The sequence below is a fragment of the Lepidochelys olivacea genome (genome assembly GCF_965140295.1).
Source record: "Lepidochelys olivacea isolate rLepOli2 genome assembly, chromosome: 1".
NCBI lineage: Eukaryota > Metazoa > Chordata > Testudines > Cheloniidae > Lepidochelys > Lepidochelys olivacea.
Genome location: NC_140411.1, coordinates 250,803,702 through 250,826,381, shown reverse-complemented (window position 1 = coordinate 250,826,381; position 22,680 = coordinate 250,803,702). Strand labels below are relative to the sequence as shown.

The 22,680-nt window shown below is 48.8% G+C and overlaps 1 protein-coding gene across 4 annotated transcripts in view; it reads left to right on the top strand.

Moving 5' to 3' along the window:
• ATP6V0A4 (ATPase H+ transporting V0 subunit a4) overlaps positions 1–19,047 on the top strand; it is a 58,742-nt gene extending 39,695 nt beyond the window's left edge. For all 4 annotated transcript variants that reach the window (XM_084636967.1, XM_084636965.1, XM_084636968.1 and 1 more), the window contains 3 exons: positions 866–983; positions 3,984–4,155; positions 18,534–19,047. In XM_084636967.1, the coding sequence (XP_084493093.1) occupies positions 866–983; positions 3,984–4,155; positions 18,534–18,627 (384 nt within the window). In that variant the 3' untranslated portion in view covers positions 18,628–19,047. The remainder of the gene's footprint in view (positions 1–865; positions 984–3,983; positions 4,156–18,533) is intronic.
• The last annotated feature ends 3,633 nt before the right edge of the window (positions 19,048–22,680 follow it).

Here is a 22,680-nt window from a genome sequence, read left to right as displayed (position 1 = left end):
TAAATGTAGGCTTGCCCGAAGGAAAAGCAGTTGTCCTGCTGGAAAAAGCACAGGAGTGTTCGGCATTAAAAGAACCTGAAATCTGGAGAGGAAGGTGAGAGCAACTAAGATAGTGACAGAAGTTGAGCATAATTCTCACCTGAATGTACTGATCCAACACCCACTGAAGACAATAGAAAAACTCTTGTTGATTTCAGTAGTGTTGGATCAGCCCCTTTGTGCTCCACATTTATTTCAGGGTTGCACCCTTGCAGCCTGTAACGTGTGTGTGTGGCGGGGGAGGGGGCCATTAGGCCTCATTCATTTGAACTGGGGGAACCCAGGATGTGGGCCTCTGGCAGCAGACACTCTGCCTAGACTGGGGTTCACAGCAGTCCCAGATGCTTCAGGGGGAGGGGGTTCAGTCTCAGCTGGCAGTTCGGGAAGTGGGATTGGCTGGCTGAGGAGGGAGATGGCTCTTAAGAAATGCACTGATTTGGCGTATGTCCCCAGAAGCATCTGCCACCAGGTTTCCTGTGCAGTTCCAGCCATAAACTAAAGCTTCAGGCCTTAGGGGAGCCCAACGAGGACAGTGGTCATCTCACTGCCACCCCCCAGCAGGGGTTAAGTTGTAGGGATGGTAAAGGGTAGTTCTTTAGCAGTTGCCTCAAGTTGCCTTTCTTCTGAATGGTGGGCTGGGAAAATAAAAGAGAAGGAACAATTTTCAAACCTTTCCTTTTGACCTGTGAAGTACCCATGTGTTGCTCCCACTGCCATGAAGAGGAGAAAGGAGACCAATGTGCAGCACATTAAGGCAGCACTGCGCTGTTCACTTACGCTCATTTAGTGCTGCTTGTTCAGCAGCTTCATTTTTACATCATTCCAGTTCAGTTTTGGCGATACGTTTGTCCACCAAGCTATCCACACGATTGAATACTGCCTGGGCTGCATCTCCAACACAGCATCCTACCTTCGGCTCTGGGCCCTCAGCTTGGCTCATGCACGTGAGTTATCACTCTGTGTTCGTTATTCTTCAGGTAGTGACTGTGAAAGGCTGCTACAGAAAGGATTTCAGTAGAGCTGGTTGGGAATTTTTTGTCAAAAAGTTTTCTGGGGAAAATTTTGGTTTCCCCAAAAATCAGGGAAATTGCCCATCAGGAAAATCAAACCAAATGTCAACCCAAATAAACGTGTTTTGGTTTGTCGAACAAAATCAAAATGTTTTGTGGCAGTTCAATCTGTTCACCTAAACTGCCGCAGCATGGGGCACGGGTCACTTGCAGGTTTAAACTAGTGTAAATGATGGATTATCTGTAATTTAAAATCTTTAAACCATGATTTGAGGACATCAGTAACTCAGCCAGAGGTTATGGGCCTACTACAGGAGGGGGTGGGTGTGGTTCCATGGTCTGCGATGTGCAGGAGGTCAGACTAGATGATCATTATGGTCCCTTTTGGCCTAAAAGTCCGAGTCCCTCTGGTGTCTTGTAATTGTGGTTCCTCATGTCCACGCTGTGGCCTTGGCTCTCTGGCTGAACTACATTTCCCATGATGCACTAATTGAACCATCATGGGAAGAGGTAGCACATCCGGGAACCCAGCCCATAAAGGAGAATGAGAGCATGAGGCACCAGAATTACAACTCCCCACGAGGCACTGGGGCAGCTCAGGCAGACACAGATTAATGTCAAACTGACGTGAAAAGAAATATTTTGATTACGTGCAGCAAATAAAAATGAAACATTTTGCTGTGGGAATAGCTAAACTTTTCATTTGGATCTGAAATTTTCCAACCAAAATTTTTTAGAACTCTCCATTTCATGAAAAATTTCAATATGTCAACTTTTCATCCTGATTTGGGATGAAACAAATGTGAAAATATCAGAATTCCCCGTAGGACAGAATTTCTGATTTTTTGACCAACTCTAAGTATTATTATATATTTATTATTTATATTTTTGTGGCACCCAGGAGTCCTAGTCATGTACTGGGGACCCCACTGTGCTAAATACTGTCCAACACAGTACCAGACAGTCCCTGCCCCCAAAGAGTTTACAATCTAGAAATGGGCAACTACAGAAGGAAGGAGTGCAGAGATCCCTGGATTGGAAGGGGTGAGCTGCACTTCCCCTTATAACAGCCTTGTTGGCACATAAGTGAGTCTAATAGGACTTAATTAGAAGCCAAGTCACACTAGCCTTATACTGGAGATAAAGTGATAAAAAGTATAAGACATTTGAGTAAAAGGGTGAAATGCACTTAAATATACAGGTAACCCTTTCATGAACATCTGAACACCTGTTTTTCTTGGGAGGTTTAGCAGAGGTGTTCATTACAACTGTTGGCACCTAAGATGATAGCCCATTCATCTGAACTCTTACATCAAAATATAGTCTATGGATCTTTCTGTACTGTCCAAGGAGATAGAAGAAGGATGATCCAATGGTTAGGGTGCCAGCATGGACTGTAGGAGAGCTGAGTTCAATTCCTGGCTTTGCCACAGACTTACCGTGTGACCTTGGGCAAGTCACTTCGCGTCTGTTCCCCATCTGTAAAATGGGGATAGTAGCACAGAGGTGCTGTGGAGAGAAATACAATGAAGATTATTAGGTGCCTAGATACTATAGTCAAGAGGGACATGTAAAAACTAGGGCTGTCGATTAATCACAGTTAACTCATGTGATTAACTCAAAAAATTAATCGTGATTAAAAAGATTAATTGCAGTTTTAATCGCACTGTTAAACAACGGACTACCAATTGAAATTTATTAATATTTGTGGGTGTTTTTCTACATTTTCAAATATATTGATTTCGATTACAACACAGAATACAAAGTGCTCACTTTATATTATTATTTTTTATAATATAAAAAAATATTTTATTACAAATATTTGCACTGGAAAAATGATAAACAAAAGAAATAGTATTTTTCAGTTCACCTCATACAAGTACTGTAGTCCAATGTCTTTATTGTGAAAATGCAGCTTACAAATGTAGATTTTTTTTGTTACATAACTGCACTCAAAACCAAAACATTGTAAAACTTTAGCGCCTACAAGTCCACGCAGTCCTACTTCTTGTTCTGCCAATCGCTCAGACAAACAAGTTTGTTTACATTTACAGGAGATAATGCTGCCCTCTTCTTATTTACAATGTCACCTGAAAGTGAGAACAGGTGTTCGCAAGGGACTTTTGTAGCCGGCGTTGCAAGGCAAAATCATAGGATAGACTGATAAGAGAAATAATTTTGAACCCCAAGAGAACCCACCTTTTACACAGGCTCCTATTGCCCACGATCACAGATCTTAACATTAGCTGGAGATCAAGTAGACAGTCAGTGGTAAGAAAGGGAACTGATTTTGGCAGTAAGGATGAAATGCAAAACCATGAAGGGTTTCAGAGTAACAGCCGTGTTAGTCTGTATTCGCAAAAAGAAAAGGAGGACTTGTGGCACCTTAGAGACTAACCAATTTATCTGAGCATAAGCTTTCATGAGAGAAAGCTTATGCTCAGATAAATTGGTTAGTCTCTAAGGTGCCACAAGTCCTCCTTTTCTTTTTGCGAAAACCATGAAGGACGCTCCTGGCATCCCACTGTCTGGGGGACCAGAACTACTACAATGGCACAGACTATTATAACTCTGATAGAAACAAAAGGGAGATCTCAGGAGAAAGCAGCCTGGATTTCTCTAAAGATCTCTGGCAGGTGCAGTCACACACACAGCTCCGCAAAAGGACATAGAGCCAGATCCTCAGCTAGTGTAAACTGGCAGTGCTCCACTGAAGTCAATGGGGCTGTACGGAGCACCAGGATGTTACACCTCAGCTGCAGTATATACCCACTTCCCATTCGTTCTGCACACAGCTTCCCTTTAGGGAAGGCATTGTGAATGATGGAGCACAGAACAAATGGATTGTTCCATCCAGCGAACGGGGTGGGCGTATGGATTTTACCATTGTGATGGTTGAACTATTCTTGCTCTTCCCCGCTGCTTGCTTTGCAGAGTTATCAGAGGTCCTCTGGACCATGGTGATGAACATTGGACTGAAGAACAGCGGCTGGGGAGGACTTATTGGGGTCTTCATCATCTTTGCCATCTTTGCAGTTCTGACTGTAGCTATTCTGCTTGTCATGGAGGGCCTCTCTGCCTTCCTGCATGCACTGCGCCTTCACTGGTACGTATTCGTCCCTCTTCAAGCTATGGAAGCCTTTTCTAGTGCAGAAACGAGGGCACACATTTTACTGCAGAGAGTCCATGATGATGTGCATGGGGAGGGGCACGGGGTGAGGGCATGTAAATACCTAATTAGAAAGTGAGACTGTATGCCTCGGTAGATGCTCATATTTGTTACAGGATGTTTTCTATTCACAGCCGTTTATTGTACCTCAGGCTTATACCATAACACTGCTCGAGATTGCACTTTCCTGTTTGAAGACGGGCAGGCATGCAAAAATATGTAAACGGTCAGGTGAAGTGGCCTAACTGAGACCTCCAAACTCATGTCTGTTGGGGAGTAGCTCATGTTTCTTCTTCGAGTGCTTGTTCACGTCCATTCCACATTAGGTGCGCGCACGCCGCGTGCACCAGCGTTGCAAACTTTTTCCCTTAGCGGCTGCCGGCGGGCCCCCCGAGGGGCACCACTGCGCCGTGCATATATACCCCGGCCAGCCCAACCCCCTCCAGTTCCTTCTTACCATCTGTGGCGGCATTGGAACAATCTCTCTCTCTCTCTCTCTCTCTCTCTCTCTCTCTCTCTCTCTCTCTCTCATAGAAGAGCAGTCCCTTAGCCTTTAGAGTAGCTGTTATCAGTTTGTTCACATACAGATTGTGGACACTTAAGTCATTAGGTGCTTGGAGGCCTCTAGCACCTGCCCCGGGCCGCGGGGCATGCCGCAGGCCCACAGCTTCAAGGCTTGCACCACGTGCCGCAAACCTATGCCAATTAGTGATCCCCCACAACTCGTGTCTACGTTGCCTGGGGGACGGACATCAAACTGAAAGGTGTAGGATTTGCAAGGCGTTTAAGCCAAGGACAAGGAAAGAAAGAGACTTTCGCCTAAAGCAACTGTTGATGGAGGCTGCATTGCAGCTGCCAGGCCTGAAGCGCCCGACGCTGGCTCAGACTTCCTTGGTGCGTAGTGCCCCGGAGCCGTCAAGAGACCAGGCATTGGCTAAGCACCGTAAACTGTCGGCCCCGGAGCGCCAGGCTAGATCCTGGCACCGATTGTCCTCCCCGGTGTGGCCCCCAGCGCGGCCTAAAGGAAGGCGTGGTCGTTCCCCGCACAGGAGGCTGGTGCCTCCCAAGGCTCCGAGTGCCGTTAAGAGCGGGAAGGCCGCGGTACCCGTGCTGACCACGACGGTCCCGGCAGCACAAGCCCAACCGAGCCCAGACCTAAGTGAGCTCAATGCGGACGATGGGCTCAAGGGCATAACAGATCAGCCCTCTACCCCTGGCACCTTTGAGGCTAAAAAGGACCTCATCTAGCAGTCGGCGGCGAGCCCCCTCCCCTGTGGGGAGAACCCTCCGTCACCCATGCCTCAGGTGCCGTTGAGGGGTAAGCCGGCAATGGTGGGCTGCTCGAGGACACTGTCCCAGCACCGCTCCCAGAGTTGGTCCTGGTCGAGCTCCGGCTCTGCAGACTCACACTTGCCAGCGGCCCAGAAGGAGGTTGCAGCACCGGCAGCGGGTCGACACGAAGAAGCACCAGAAAGGGCACACCGCTCTCTGGCACTGCCCAGAGACCGGCACCAGGAGGAGTTGAGACGGCCCTCGCCAGAGGTCTCCCGCAGATGGTCCCGGTCCAGGGAGCACCAGCACCGGTCCCGGTCCCAGTCCCGGGGATACTGGTACCGATCCCAGTCCCGCTCAGCCAGGAGCCACTCATTCTCCCGCCGGCGCAGATTGTTGGCACCGCCATGGCCTTCACGATTGGCATCGCCACAGTCTGGTGCCGGCTCCGGCCACTATACCTACCTGCACCAGGGCCCGGAAAGCAGGGACCCTCAGGGGAGCTGGCAACCTCAATGGGAGCCGCCAGGCCATTGGCCCTTCTGGACCCCCTGGGCCTATCAGGAGCGCCAAGGGGCCCCATCCAGGGCAAGTTACTCGGTGCAGCAGTCCCGGTCTCTGCACCAATGCCAGATGGTCTCCAGCATCCCCCCAGCATAGAGTGGAAAGTCCAGCACCGAGCCCGGTGCCGTCCCATGGACTCCCACCGCGGCCTGAGCCGGAGGCCCCTACCACAGGAGATGGGGAGCAGGAGGACCAACCAGAGGGGGTCGAGCAGCAGCTAACTCCTCATCTTCCCCCGATGAGGCGGTGGCGGGTACAGAGGTGTCCGGCCCTCCGCCGATAGACCATAGAGCCCACCAGGAACTGCTGTGCAGAGTCGCCCAAAATTTGGGGTTGCAGGCCAAGGAGACAGTTGAGCAGGAGGACCCCATGGTGCACATTTTGAGCCCCGAAGGTCCATCCAAAATAGCGCTCCCGCTCATTAAGACATTCAGTCTAACAATAAGACTATATGGCAGACCCCGGCCTCCAGCGCTCCACCAGCTAAAGGAGTGGAGCATAAATACTTTGCCCCATCTAAGGGCTATGAGTTCCTGTTCTGCCACCTGAGTCCCTGCTCCCTAGTGGTCGTCAGTGAACGAAAGGGAGTGCCACGGACAGCAGGCCCCAGCCCCTAAGGCCAGGGAGGCGAAACACCTGGACCTTTTTGGTAGAAAGGTGTACTCATCTGGGGGCCTTAAGTTGAGGATTGCTAACCAGCAGGTTGTTAGGGGGCTTATTCCTTCACCCACTTACTTCCCTGGTCCTTCTCACATGAACAGAGAGCAACAATACCCGAAGTCCAAAGGTGCAAACAATTCGATGTTTATTGGGGTGAACTTCCAGCAAGCATGATTCCAGTTTCCTTCCTTAGTATCCTCCTTCCCAGCTCTGACACCACAGAGCCTTACACCTATGTCCCTGTTCCGATTCCTGCCCTTAGCCAAGCATGATTCCAACTTCCTTACTCCCATTCCCTGTTCCCATTTCCCCCTTTAGCAAAACATGATTCCAATTTTCTTACCCCCATTCCCTGTTCCCATCTCCCCCTTTAGCAAAACATGATTCCAATTTTCTTACCCCCATTCCCTGTTCCCATCTCACACACCCACATGCCCACCCACACCCACACCCCCACCCCGTCACTTCCTCATTGACTACAGATTATATAGTAAAACTTGAGTTCTGCTTAGCTATACCTTAACCAATCATTTTCCTGAAATTTAACTAACCAATCCTAACATATTGTAACATGATTATGTAACCAATTATATCCCACCACCTCAATTAGTTTACACCCAGCAAAATTAATTATACAGCAGACAGGAACAATCACAGAACCAGACAGAGATTATACAGACAAACAACAGCAAAGTGGGAACTATAATGACAAAACAATACAGAAGTGAGGATTTCACATCCCAGCTATTGATAAGTGAGTTCTTGCCAGACAGGATGCTATCAAACTAAGTTTCCTTTTACATTTTCTAGGCACTTCCCTTTCTCTGGAGGTGATAGGAATACAATCCTGTCCTGATAGTGCCTAACAGCCCAATAGCACCTTATTTCAATGTGACTAGTTTGGAATGTGAGGATGTGACCGTTCGCTTCCCAGCTTATGGCTGCCTCTGCTGCTTAGCCAAAGGCCTTAGCCTAAGAACAGGGCCTCAGACTGTCACAGTAAGAGAAGGCCCTTACACCAGCAGACAGTGATCTTGATTCTTTCTTTTATACCTCTATCACTAGCCAAGTGATAAGAATACACCTAAATTCTTAGAGTACAGGCCTTTGCAGACAGGCCTGAATATCTATATCCTAACACTCCACCCCTTTTTTTTTCTTTTTCTTTTGGGATCCTCCTGCCCAGGTATCCCTGGAAAAGCATAGGACATATGGCGACACATTTCCTGATAAGGCCAGGCATCAAGGTGGAAGGTGTTGATATTCCATTTGTCCCACTGCCCCTTGTGTAGTATAGTGCCCTGCACCTTCTCTCATACGGGCATACCACACCTATTCCAATTAGTGTTCCAGACTTCCCATTAGAGTGGGCCTGAGAAGGTTGGGTCCGGGTTGTCTAGTACACTGCAGGGTTTGGAGGGCTTATTACATTCCTAATAGGTTATCTCCCTATGCAACGTAACACAAGTACAGTTAACAATACAAAATCCACAGCAACACCGAGTCCTGACCACTGCAGTATGGTCCAACGTCCGAGACACCCCCAAAATACTGCCTCTCCTCCTTCGATGGGGTCACGATCTTGTGTCCAGTTGCTGGCAGTTGCAACAAGCTGCTCCTTCAAGTTTTGTATGCTTTTGTCCATATCACAAGTCCATTGAATGTTCACAGAGAAATGGGATATTGTCCAAACCAGCTTGACCACTTGGTATGGAATCAGGCAGTAAGCCCTGGCTTATTCACAGCAATAAGATTCACAGATCCATTTGTGCACCAAAGTCCATATAGCAGCATGTAGATGTGTGTAGTTTGGTTATGGGCTGGTGTAATTGTGCCCCCAGTAATATGTACATTCCCAGCAAAACACCTTATACACAGTACACCCAATTGTCCACCCCTTGCATAGGCCATTGATCCCGCTCCTCTATAGTCATAGGAGAGGGGCACATCCAAACATCTTCTATTGATTTACACTATTTTACACACACCTCCATTAATTCCCAGTGAGCTCCTCCCCTTTTCATTATTTCCATAGGGCTTGTGGGGGCCACCTTAGTTGCCATTCCATTTCCAGGTACCACGGTAGCTATTACACAGGTGCTGGCCTCCTAGTTGAGAATTTGCATTCCCATACACATCTTCCCCCCCAAGGCCAGCCTTTGGAAGCCATCCCTCACCCACATCATGAGGTTTTCTGTTCATTAAAACACAACAATGCTAGCAACAAGACAAACACCACAGACAAACAACACAAAACATAGATCCATGGTATTCTGGGTTATTTTTCCGCTGGCGCCAGCTTGCTTGTAGAGTATCTGAAAAACAAAAGAAACAATTTCCACCCCCCTGGTGGGGACAGATTATTGCTTAATAATAATACCACTTTCTTTTACAAATGTCCTTGCTACTTGCAGGAAAAACAGAAGAATTACCTCCAGATTGTCCTTATTTTGTTCTATAGTCAGGCTAGTGAATTACCCCACTCACTGGTCATTTATGAAATTCATGAGATGGTGTACCTCAGTTTCCCCTCTTGTACAACAGACCAAGTTTGCAATAGTTTCTCTGCTGTACCAAGCTTTAAGTTTATTCTCAGGTAATAGCTGAGACACAGCTTCAGATTTTAGCACTGTACACACACACACCCCTTAAGGTTAACCTGTCCCCCTTATTTTCAGGCTTAACTTGTTTTTTTTTTTGTTTTTTTTTCACCTCCCTTTCCTGAAGGGCCATAATCTGAGTCTTCTAGTAGCTTGTTTGCTGACCGGATGTATTTGTTATTTGCAGCTCCTTTGTGCCCATCAGCTAGGTAATTTGCATTTACACACAGAGGCTTACTAGCTTGCTTTTGGATCCAAAGCTGTTAGCAGCTCAGACACTGTCTTAAAAGGGAAGCATTTTACTTCCACCAGAGTTCTGATTACTTTCCACTTTCATCTCCTGCTCCAAAACACAGCGACCTGGAAAAGAAAGCACAACCTATTGTGGCTCCTTTTGGAGCCCTATTAGGATTTTAATGAAGTACCATGTTTTATTTGCATTTCTTTTACTCCTTTTCCAATATACACTGCACATGTCCTGGGAAAATGCAAATTCCTTCCATATAGTTTAACCTCCATAACATCATATTAGCCAAATTAATTTTACACAAGGTATAACTGCCTCCCCCATGCCTACAGAGTTTTCATGCAGAACCCACCAAAGCAACAATCTGATCCCCCAGAGCCATCCCAAGGTTCAGTGTTCCCATCATTCCTCCCCTTTTCCTTTTCTTTTACCTGTGCACACATACACACAAAATTCTGTTTTGCCTAACATCCCTTGCACTGTAATTACTCTTTTTACACAACTGTACCCCGATTACACTTCCATCTTGTACAACTAGACACAACCAGGGGCAGCCAAGTTAAGTTCCAGTAGAAACCCCTTCCATCCTTTAGTGATTTTGATTACATTACCCAATAGTCAAATAATTTTGATCAGATTCTCTCTCTGCCTGCTGCCTGCAGCAGTCCCCTATAGACCATTTCTGTGGGAAAAGGGCCCATTTTCCCTCAGAATAGCCATAAAGGCTTCTGGGGACAGAAGCGTAGTGGTGATAGTAGCCACTCTACCTGACCCCCTTGGAAAATTTAATGACCAAGCTTCCATCCAATGTGACTGCACAGAGTTGCACATACAGTTACATTTATATAACTCGGTTTTATCATTAAACAAAAACTTCCTTCTTGACATCTCACATAAGTATCCAAAGTACCCTCCATTAAAACTTCAGAAAAACAAAAGAGTGTGGAAAGGCAGGTTGCACTTTGAAACTTTTTTTTTTTTTCCTCTACTCCCCCAGGACCAAGTCTCAGATCCAGTCTCTAAAGGTGGTCTGTTAACTCTGCTTTTGACCTTAAACCCTTTTGTGCCAAATCATCTTTCACTACCCCTAACTAATTTACAACCCTTCAGCAGCCCTTGCTGAAGCAGCACCAAACTTGAAAGATTACTGGCAGCTTCCCATAATGCTGCCCTTACTTCAAACCTCTCAAGCAGACTGAAGTGCCTCTTTTCCCTGGGAGGCATTCAGTCCCCATGGGCAGGGACCTTTTTCCCCTACCCATATACCAAGGAGGGTGGGCTCCTCAGCCACCCCCCATACCTCTGGGTCCCCTAACACTTCCTCCATTTCCTTTTTAATCTTATCCCAGGTTGACCCCTGTACCTGGTATGGGCCCTGGTCCTCCCTTATCCATTTATCCAAAAAATCCTTTACCCTGGCTTGCCAGAACCCGCAACTACCATCACGAGAGTTCGCGATACCCCCTCCAAGCAGCTGCGCGGACTGTTGGGGAGGGGGACTTACAGGCTGCCACTCACCTATCCAATGCGATGCATCCGAGTCACCGGCACCAAGATGTTAGGGGGCTTATTCCTTCACCCACTTACTTCCCTGGTCCTTCTCACATGAACAGAGAGCAACAATACCCGAAGTCCAAAGGTGCAAACAATTCGATGTTTATTGGGGTGAACTTCCAGCAAGCATGATTCCAGTTTCCTTCCTTAGTATCCTCCTTCCCAGCTCTAACACCACAGAGCCTTACACCTATGTCCCTGTTCCGATTCCTGCCCTTAGCCAAGCATGATTCCAACTTCCTTACTCCCATTCCCTGTTCCCATTTCCCCCTTTAGCAAAACATGATTCCAATTTTCTTACCCCCATTCCCTGTTCCCATCTCCCCCTTTAGCAAAACATGATTCCAATTTTCTTACCCCCATTCCCTGTTCCCATCTGACACACCCACATGCCCACCCCCACTCACACCCCCACCCCGTCACTTCCTCATTGACTACAGATTATATAGTAAAACTTGAGTTCTGCTTAGCTATACCTTAACCAATCATTTTCCTGAAATTTAACTAACCAATCCTAACATATTGTAACATGATTATGTAACCAATTATATCCCACCACCTCAATTAGTTTACACCCAGCAAAATTAATTATACAGCAGACAGGAACAATCACAGAACCAGACAGAGATTATACAGACAAACAACAGCAAAGTGGGAACTATAATGACAAAACAATACAGAAGTGAGGATTTCACATCCCAGCTATTGATAAGTGAGTTCTTGCCAGACAGGATGCTATCAAACTAAGTTTCCTTTTACATTTTCTAGGCACTTCCCTTTCTCTGGAGGTGATAGGAATACAATCCTGTCCTGATAGTGCCTAACAGCCCAATAGCACCTTATTTCAGTGTGACTAGTTTGGAATGTGAGGATGTGACCGTTCGCTTCCCAGCTTATGGCTGCCTCTGCTGCTTAGCCAAAGGCCTTAGCCTAAGAACAGGGCCTCAGACTGTCACAGTAAGAGAAGGCCCTTACACCAGCAGACAGTGATCTTGATTCTTTCTTTTATACCTCTATCACTAGCCAAGTGATAAGAATACACCTAAATTCTTAGAGTACAGGCCTTTGCAGACAGGCCTGAATATCTATATCCTAACACAGGTCATCCTCAACTGGCACAATTTCAACACCTGGGTGGCGGTGGGGAAGTTTAAGGACAACCTCCCGCAAGGTTCCCAACAGGGGTTCACAGCCCTGGTGGATGAGGGCAAAGCAATAGCCAAGACCCCTCTCCAGGCCTCTCTGGATTCGGCAGACGTGGCGGCTAGAACAATCACATCGGGGTGGTCATGAGGTGCTTGGCGTGGCTCCAGGAGTCAGGTCTGCCCCCCGAGGTCCAGAATCCACTCCAGGACCTCCCCTTTGAAGGGTCCAGGCTCTTCTGGGACCAGACAGACACGAGGCTGCATAGCCTCAAGCTACACTCAAGTCGCTGGGTATGCACAGCCCGGCGACTCAGAGGAAGCCCTTTAAGCCGCAGCCTCCCCCTCAATGCCAGTACCAGCCTCACCATAGGCATGAGCCTTACCATAGGCAAGGCAGGGATAACAGGCAATGGTGCAATAACAATAATAACAATAATGCGCCGGGCCAGAACCAAGGCCAGCACAAACCCCGGCCGGGCACTAAGCCAGGCTTTTGAAGGTGCGCTCGAGGACAGCATACCAGACCAGTCACCAGATCCGCCCCTTTGTTTCCTGAACCACCTCTCCTGTTTCTCCCATGCGTGGTCCACCATTAAGTCAGACCCTTGGGTCTTACGCACGGTGCGGAACGGGTACTCGCTGCATTTCGCCTCCCTCCCCCCCTCCTACTCCCCTTCTCTGTCCCTCTTCAGGGACCCCTCTCATGAGCATCTCCTAGAGGAGGAAGTCTGCTTGCTGCTAGAGGCGAGGGCGGTAGAGGCGGTGCCTCACGGCCTAAGGGGAAAAGGGTTCTACTCCCGGTACTTCCTCATCCCCAAGGCCAAAGGGGGCCTTCGCCCAATCCTAGATCTGCACGGGGTCAACAAATTCCTGATCAAGACCCAGTTCCGCATGGTCTCTCCGGGCACCATCATCCCTTCCCTGGATCCAGGGGACTGGTACACTGCCCTTGACATGAAGGACACGTACTTTCATATCACTGGTTTCAGAGTAACAGCCGTGTTAGTCTGTATTCGCAAAAAGAAAAGGAGGACTTGTGGCACCTTAGAGACTAACCAATTTATTTGAGCATAAGCTTTCGTGAGCTACAGCCACAGCATGCATCTGATGAAGTGAGCTGTAGCTCACGAAAGCTTATGCTCAAATAAATTGGTTAGTCTCTAAGGTGCCACAAGTACTCCTTTTCTCTTTTCATATCACCATCTTCCCAGCACATCAGCGGTTCCTACGCTTGGGCCGAGAACATTATTAGTTTACGGTTCTCCCGTTCGGTCTAGCCGCGGCCCCAAGGGTGTTCATGAAGTGCATGGCGGTGGTGGCGGCCTTCTTACGGAGGCAGAGCATCTGGGTGTACCCGTACTTCGATGACTGGCTCCTGGCGGGCCGATCCGAGGTGGAGGTGTGGGGCCATGTGGAGGTGGCCCTGAGATTGTTCCACGAACTGGGGCTCCTTGTCAACATCCCCAAGTCCCGCTTGTACCCACGCAGAGAGTGGAATTCATAGGGGTGGTCCTGTACGCAGTGCAGGCCAGGGCAAGCCTTCCGGTATCCTGATTCCAGACTATCCAACAGGCAGTGGCCTCCCTGCACCAGTTTCCAACGACAACAGCCAGGTGCTGCCTGTTTTATATAACCAAGCAGGGTGGGGCTCGTTCCTTGACACTCTGTCACGAGGCTCTCCTCCTCTGGGACCTTTGCATAGCCCATGCAATTGACCTCGACACGTCCTATCTCCCAGGGGTGCGGAATGAGCTGGCGGACTCCCTCAGCAGGTCGTACCACATGCACGAGTGGACGCTCAGGGTGGATGTCGTGCTTTCTCTCTTCCGCAGGTGCGGGTTTCCCCGGGTAGATCTGTTTGCCACCAGGGCCAACGCCCAGTGCCCGCGGTTCTGCTCGTTCCAGGGCTGCAGCCCGGGCTCACTCGTGGACGCGTTTGCAATCCCGTGGAGAAGGGGGCTTGATGTATGCCTTCCCCCAACTCCTCTTGATGCACAAGGTCCTGCTCAAGGTGTGCACGGACAGGGCGGTGGTGATCCTCATTGCCCCAGCCTGGGCCTGCCAACACTGGTACACATCGCTCCTAGAGCTGTCGGTGGAGGCCCCAGTAGTCCTGCCCCTACACCGGAACCTGCAGTCACTGCACCTGATGGTGTGGAGGCTCCGTGGTTAAATGTCCTGGAGAGCCAGTGCTCCCTTCCTGTGCAGCAGATTCTGCTTGGCAGTAGAAAGCCGTCTACCAGAGCGGCCTATATGGCCATGTGGAAAAGGTTCTCGTTTTGGTGTGAACTCTGACAGGTGCAGCCGGGCCAGGCCCCGGTGCAGGCCATTCTGGAGTACCTCCTGCACCTCAAGCAGCAAGGGCTAGTCCCGTCCTCACTCAGAGTGCACCTGGTGGCCATCTCCGTCTTCCACCCAGGGTTCTCGGGGTGCTCACTGTTTTCCCACCCAATGGTGGGACGGTTCCTTAAGGGGTTGGAGAGGGTGTTCCCGTACTCCCACCCCACAGTCCCTCCATGGAACCTTAACCTGGTCCTTTCTAGACTCATGGGACCCCCTTTCGAGCCCCCTGCTACCTGTTCTCTCCTCCACCTTTCCTGGAAGGTGGCATTTCTGGTTGCCATTACCTCGGCCAAAGGGTGTCCAAACTGAGGGCCCTCACCTCTGAGCCACCGTACACAGTATTTCACAAGGACAAGGTGCAGCTCCAGCCGCATCCCAAGTTCCTCCCTAAGGTTGTCTCCCAATTCCATCTGGGCCAGGACATTTGTTTACCAGTGTTCGACGAAGAAGTCCAAGAAGGTGGCGCAAGGCCGGTTTCCAACCTCCCGCAAGGGAACGAATAAGACTGGGTGTGAGCAAGGTCCCGAGCCGGGCAACTCTTCACCCACGTAAGGATCTTGGGCCCACGCTCCTGTGGAGCGATGTAGCCCAACCTGCTCCCTGCCAGCTACCTCAGATGGCAGCAGAGGCTTCAGTCAGCTCTGGGTGCCGTCCATGCCAGATGCCCTGCAGGCAGCGCAGGAGATCATGTCCCTCCCGGTGCCGCCCACGCCGGCTCCTGCGGTTCCCCGGTCACAGGGTAAACCTGTGTTCGGACCACCACGGTCCCCACCTCAACGGGCACCATTCCCCATCGTGGGGGGACATCCCGCCGGCACTCACCCTCCCATAGCCGCCACGCATCTGACCACAAAATGCAAACACCGCACAGCACCATTCGGTCCCCAGCCCTTGGGCACAGGCAGAGAGGCTTGAGGCGCAGCTCGCCGGTCATTGGGTGCAGACCTTTGGAGGCACGTGCCCCCCGGCAGAAATACCGATCCTGGCACCCGGTATCTCTGAGACCGCAGTACCACTCCAGGGACCAGTTGCGGGATCACCATCACCATTCCTTGGACCGTGGCCGATCCCCTAAGAGGGCATCACTGCATGCAGGTGCTTCCCGGCATTGGGCCCACTCTGACTCCTGGTCCCGCTCCTTTCATCGGAGCAGTGTTCAACTCTACCCATACCAGGGCATTCCTGCTGCTGGAGCGATTCAGGGCCAAGACCCAAGGTATGTGGTCCCCAGAGGAAACGACGCTACACATAAACGTCAAAATGCTCAGGGCAGTGCGCAGAGCTTGTGCGGTCTTCCTACCTCACCTGTCGGGCAAAGTGGTCAGAGTCCTGACGGACAACACAGCCTCGATGTTCTACATCAACAGACAAGGGGGAGCATGATCCTCTGCCAAAGGCACTCCATCTTTGGGACTTCTGGCTCGACCATGGAATCCATCTAGAAGCGTGTCACCTTCTGGGTGCCAAGAACATGCTAGCAGAACACCTAAGCAGGGACTCCTCCTCTCACCATGAGTGGGTGCTCCACCTGGAGGTAGCCGACGTGGTCTTCCAGAGGTGGGGAACTCCCCAAGTGGGGAACTCCCTTCTTCAGAAGGGGTCCAGAAGGTCCTCCTCGAGAGTAGAAAGCCCTCGACTAGACAGACTTACCTGGCAAAGTGGACGAGGTTCTCTCACTGTGTGGCCAAACGGGGCATCTCCCCTTCACATTCTTCAGTGCAGTCGATCTTAGACTACCTGCTTCAGTTGAGGAACCAGGGTCTGGCACGCTCCTCTGTCAGGGTGCATTTGGCAGCCATTTACACCTTTCATCCACCCATCCAGGGGCAGACGGTGTTCTCCCATGACATGACGATCAGGTTCCTCAGAGGTCTCGAGAGACTTTTTCCTTGAGTTTGGTCCCCGGTCCCTCGGTGGGATCTCAATTTGGTTCTCTCCAGGCTCACAGGCCTGCCCTTTGAACCTTTGGCCTCATGCTCCCTGTCTCACCTATCGTGGAAGGTAGATTTCCTGGTGGCGGTGATGTTGGCAAGGAGAGTCTCCAAGCTGCGAGCCCTGACCTCAGACCCGCTTTACATGGTCTTCTATAAGGATGAGTTTCAGCGCCAGCCGCACGCAGCCTTCCTTCCCAAGGTGTGTCCACTTTCCACATGAGCCAGGACATTTTCCTTCTGGCCTTCCACCCTAAGCCCCATGAGATTAGCAAAGAGAGGCACCTTCACTCTTTGGACGTAAGAAGGGCTCTGGCTTTCTACCTAGATCGGACAAAGGCTTTCTGTAAGTTGACTCAGCTTTTCATCTCTACAGCTGATAGGATGAAGGGCCTCCTGGTGTCCATGCAGAGGATTTCTAACTGGATCACCTCTTGCATTTGGACCTGCTATGAGTTGGCGGGAGTCCTTCCACCGCTGATCGTCAGAGCCCACTCGACCAGAGTGCAGGCATCTTCAGCAGCCTTCCTGGCACACTTCCCAATCCAGGACATCTGTCGAGCCATGGTCCTCGGTGCACATGTTCACAGCCCACTACGCCATCATGCAGCAGGCCAGGGATGACGCTGGGTTCGGCAGAGCGCTGTTGCAGTCAACGCATCTGTGAACTCCTACTCACTTCCAAGGGTATTGCTGGGAGTCACCTAAGTTGAAAGGACATGAGCAAGCACTCGAAGAAGAAAAGACAGTTACCTTTTCTGTAACTGGTGTTCTTCAAGAAGTGGTGTTCATGGCCATTCCACAACCCACCCTCCTTCCCCACTGTCAGAGTTTCCGGCAAGAAGGAACTGAGGGTGGGGGGAACCGGCAGCGCCCTATATACCGCATGTGCGCACCACTCCAGGGGACGCCGGAGCCGGTCCCCTACAGATAGTGGTGAGGGAAAAACTCCCAACATCAGTGCATGTGGCGAGCACACACACCTAAGTTGAATGGACATGAGCAGCACATCTCGAAGAACACCCATTACAGAAAAGGTAACTCTCTTTTGTAAACTCCTTCCTGGTGGTGGAAGATTTAGTGTTAACTCACTGTTCCGCCTGCACTTAGGGGTTCAGACACTTTTCTAAGATCTTATAAGAACCCAGACTGATGTGTAAAACAAATTCAGTGCAAGGGAAAAAAAGAACTCATCGGCCCTGGAGTTCTCTTGGAGGGCTTGTGTTGTTTACTTTGCATCACGTGACATTCCATCCCTGACCACACAATACAATGAGCAAAAACCAGCTTGTAAAGCTTGGAATCACTTGATATGGGGCTGGAGGGCCTGAGAAGTTTGCTAGCTCTCGGGTTCCATTGTACTGCATGAAAGAGTGAACTTGGCTGCCCCCAGTGGTTATCAAAGCTCTCTCGGATATTAGGTTTAGTGTAGGAACAAGGGCCTAGTTTTCACTGCTTCAAAGATACTGGTGATTGTCCCCTCACTGGCAGTGTTTTCAGACTGATGTATGAAAGGAGCTGTAATGGTCAGTGGCTCTTCTGAATTCCTTTTTCAGCCACAGCTGTTACTCTCTCTCAGACACTTTACTTTCCTCCTTGTACCCCCAACCCAAGGAAGGTGGGAACCAAATATGTCAAGGGTGGTTCTTCTTCCTTTGAAATGTAGTTGCCAATGGTGCTGTTGCTGATCCTGACCCTTTCCATTATGTCAGAGCGGCCCTCGGGAAACCCTAGCTCAGCCACCAGTCCAGACCATATGCACATCACAAAGCTGTAGAGATTCCTGGAAACTTGTGCATGTTTCTGACATAGACCCTCCACTGTTAGTTAAGCAGCCGGTCTCCCTCTTCCTGGAGCTGCTATTTTTGTACCTCACTGCTTGACTTTTAAATGTTCCTTTCTTCCCTCTCTCCCCACCTCCATATCTTCTCTTGCAAACTCATATAACACATTACGGTGCCTCTTAAACTTCTCTTTGTGTTTATTTTCCCCCTATCAGGGTGGAGTTCCAGAACAAGTTCTACATGGGGACAGGTTATAAGTTTTCTCCATTCTGCTTTAAGTCTATCATAGATGGAACTGCAGAAGACTAGAGACAACTCATTGCAAAAACCCTTTATTTCCTGGACCATATTTTTCATTCCTTGAAACAGATTACACTGTGGAGTACAGAAACCTCTTCAAGTGAGCTTCATATTCTATGTAGTTAAATGGAATTGTTGCGCTGGCCTAGCACTAGGTACAAACCAGACACTACTCTCATTGAAGGGTTAACCGTCTGTCATAATTTAGCAAAAATTTTAATCTAAAAGGTGACCATTTTTACCTGTACAATGCTAAACTGTAAATCAGTGGAGCAACAGAACACAGATCCTCAGCTGGTGTACAGGTGCATCGCTCCGTTGATGTCAATGCTGCGTATCTGGCCCTATATGTAGGAGTCATCTGTCTACTCTTTGGATTAAAAACAGAGGATGTGTACTGTTTTGAAATAAATTAATCATCAACTCTCACGTGTTTTTCCCCCTTTGCTGTCCTGCTTTGCGGTTTTTGTTTTTTAAGAAAACATTTAAGGGTTGATTCAGATGAATTCCTTGGGTGATCAGAAGACAACTGCATGTGATGAATCCCTGTACAAGATTACATTTCTTAATATAGCACACAAATGCAATTCAAAGTAACTTAAGAAAAATGCTTGCTTTTAAAGACATCCTTTACTACGACAAACTGCTTATTATCTTATTTGTTCCAGAGCTTAACATCGCTGGATTATAGGCTTTCTCACACATTGTCACTTTAGAAAAGCATTAAATTTGAATCACACAAATACAAGGACACACCAGCTGCAGATCAGCAATGCGGGCCTTTGGGGTTTCTAGTTCTAGTGTGTACCTGTCATGGCTGAGCTCAGTAAAGCTGGTCATTATTTACTAGCAGGTCTTAGCAACAAATCCTGAAATCCTTGCTCATTCTTTACTCAATGCTGGCCACAGGCACAACTCCCATGGGAGTCACGGGGAATTTTGACTGAGTAAGGGCTTCACAGGATATACATCTGGGAATAAGCTCTCAAAAGCCTGAGGCTCCATAGATATCTGGGTGCCTCTTGGGGTGATATAACGAAGACCTCTTGCGATGTGCAGACAGGCACAGGCGTAGCTACCATTGCACGAGTTCAAACCTTGTTAAAACAGTAAAGAGAGGTCCTCTCTCTGAGATCGTGGTCACTAAGACTTGCCGGGTCCAAGACTAGCAGCCTACAAAATAGTCCTCACGTGGGGGTAGCGCTGTATGATCTGAGCTTGGCAAGAAATTGTTGCCTGTGTATCCAGGCTTACGTACATCCCGTTGATCTGGATGGTGTTTGTTTGCAGTAGCGAGGTGATGGGAGCTACACAGTATCGTGAGGTGGTTAACAAAACAAAACAAAAAAAATCTCAGCACCTCCTGACATTTTCCACGGTAACTGTTGTCATCTCCTGTCAGGGCTATAGCGCAAGTTTCCTGAGATCCACCCAGAGCAGAGGAACTGCCAAGCCTCAGGCAGTCTGGTTCAAATTTGCATCCCAAAGCTGAGCAGTTAAAACCTCTTTCCTCCCTAGAAGTGATCCCGCTAGCGCAAACCTTAAAACACGTCGATGGCAAATCTGGATGTGCTGCTGCCCACACTGTACCTCTCATGTGGGGAAACAGCCTGGACCGTTGGCAATCTAGCACCCTCCGCCAGTGTGGTAAAACCACTTCCAAAAACGAATGCCAGAAAATGCTTCTGGCAATTCCACTGGGAACCACAAGCTGCCAGCTGCATTTGTTCCTTTGCAGTTCGTTGCTGAAAAAAGCCTTGTGGCTGACACATCATTGCTAACGTCACCATCTTTTATTTCCAGAGTACTCTCAGACTGGCGTGGCATGATGCAGACCCTCCCGCGCTCCGACACAGTGCCCCTTTCTGTTACCACATTCCTTAACACCGGTTTGTTATACTGAAGCCTTGATTACATTAATGGATGAACCCGTAGCCATCCAGACCACTGCCATCCAAGTGTTCATTCTCGCATCACTGACACAATCATGCACATCACTGGATTGAATTCGTTCAGTCTTTAAGGCAGCTGCCAATTCAACAAAGGCATTGAGATGTATCATTTTCATTCGCTTTATCCAAAATATTCATTGTTTTGCATTTCCATTCCTGTTTACGTATAAGTGCCGAGCCAGATGCATCTTCCCCCTTCTGCATGCCATAGGCATTACCGGGGCCAGGGATGAGAGGAATGCATCTCTCACCAGGTTATTATAATTGAACTATTGTGTACTGGCCCTTATATTGCCCTCATCACCATCGTATTTAATACCTTCCAGTCGTTGATGTCCCTCCCAGGGCAGCTGCAGGAGTCATTCATTTTTACTCCTGCTCTCTCTGCCCCACGAGTATTTTTTGTGTGTTTGCACCTCTATTTCTTGGATGGCTGACGTTCCCAGGAAGTGACATTCACGTGTCTCATTGGGCATGGTCTGGCCCCACTTCATTCGGAATACTAATAGGCAATACTGCTGCTTCATCTACTCCTCCCCACCCCCACGCACACATTCTATTAGCCAGTTTATTCCCAGTGTCTCTGGGCATCTGAATAATAATAATAATCTCTCTGAACTCCTTCCCATATGTTTGTACAAACATGCTGCTAAGTGGGTCACCAGTGGAGAGCTCTGGATCTAAATGCACAAGCCTCTACTGCTTGAGCTAAAGAATTAGCTGTGTTAGTTTAACGGCGGTATAGACCCACAAATCTCTATACATAGCCTAGCCACTAGAGGGGAACAAAGTCAACCATGTTAGTGTAGGTTATACACTCTCACTGATCAGGAAAGCTCATCCCATGCATTAGAGATCCACAAAAGTTCAGTTCTCCAACAGAACATTATTTGTCACGATTCTCCTGGATGTATCATTGGGAGGGCTTGAACATTGGATCTCTGGGCCTAAAATTATGAGTTTCTACTGGTTGGGAATGTCACAGAACTGTGGCCAGTTTTGTTCACATTAACACAGGGAAGTTGGCATTGTGAAATTTCTACAAAATGCTGTGATTTTACATGAAGCGTTTCAATTTTGCTGGAACCAGTTTACAAAGTGGGTATAGGATGGTGGATTTGGCACACCAAATCCTGCTACTGATCCATCTAGTTCAGCCTGGGCCAATACAGGACATTTAAAAGGAAGTTGTAAAATAACGCTATGGGATGTTATGTGTTGGGCTGGAGCAAATTCCTCCCTGAGCCCCGGAGGCCATGCGGCGTGAAGTTAAAATGCTTTGGTAAGATTACTACTATAACACGGTGTTCAGCTCTGGTGTTCACATTTTAAACAGGGAGAAGATGGTGCCTAAAGAAAACTGCCCTCCTTTACTTAACTCGTAAGTCCTCATTGTGAAACACAGTGCTCATATTAAACTGGAAATATCTGGGAATAGACGTCAGGCCGTCAGGCCAGCCTCAGAGGAGACCATTTGGAATCTCACACTCCCATTCATTAGGTTAGGGGCCTCTCTCTTTTAACAAAGGGTGTCTTCCCATCAGTTTCGGTGTGTAAGAGTTTGAGGGGAGTCTGTGAATCTGTGACTTCTCCCATTGATTCCCTTCCTTCATTAGCCATGGAGAGAACAGGAAGCTCTATATGCTCATGCCACTTTCAGTTTTGCATTGTGATGATGACTATAACCACATCTCAGGCTTCAGGGCTTTAGTTGGTCACCTGCAGGGGTCAGGAAGAATTTTTTCCCCCGATGAACAATTGGCCAGAAGTAGCGTGGGTCAGAGGGTGGGGGCATGGGAAGGGAGTTAGGTTGGGTTGGTTTGGGGTTTTGTTTTTTTGTTTGGTTGGGGTTTTTTTGCCTTCCTCTGAAGCAGGAGGGATTGGCCAGAGGAGGAGACAGGACAACAGATGGGATGAATCAGTGCTCTGAGGTGGTATATGGAGGCCTTTTTCTCTATACCTGGCCAGTGCACCTTGTTCACATGCTCAGGGTCAAACTGATTGCCATTTTCTGGATCGGGAAGGAATTTTCTTCCAGGGCAACTGGCAGGAAACTTGAGAGTTTTCACCTTCTTCTGTAGCATGGGGCCTGGTTTGCCTGCTGGGATCA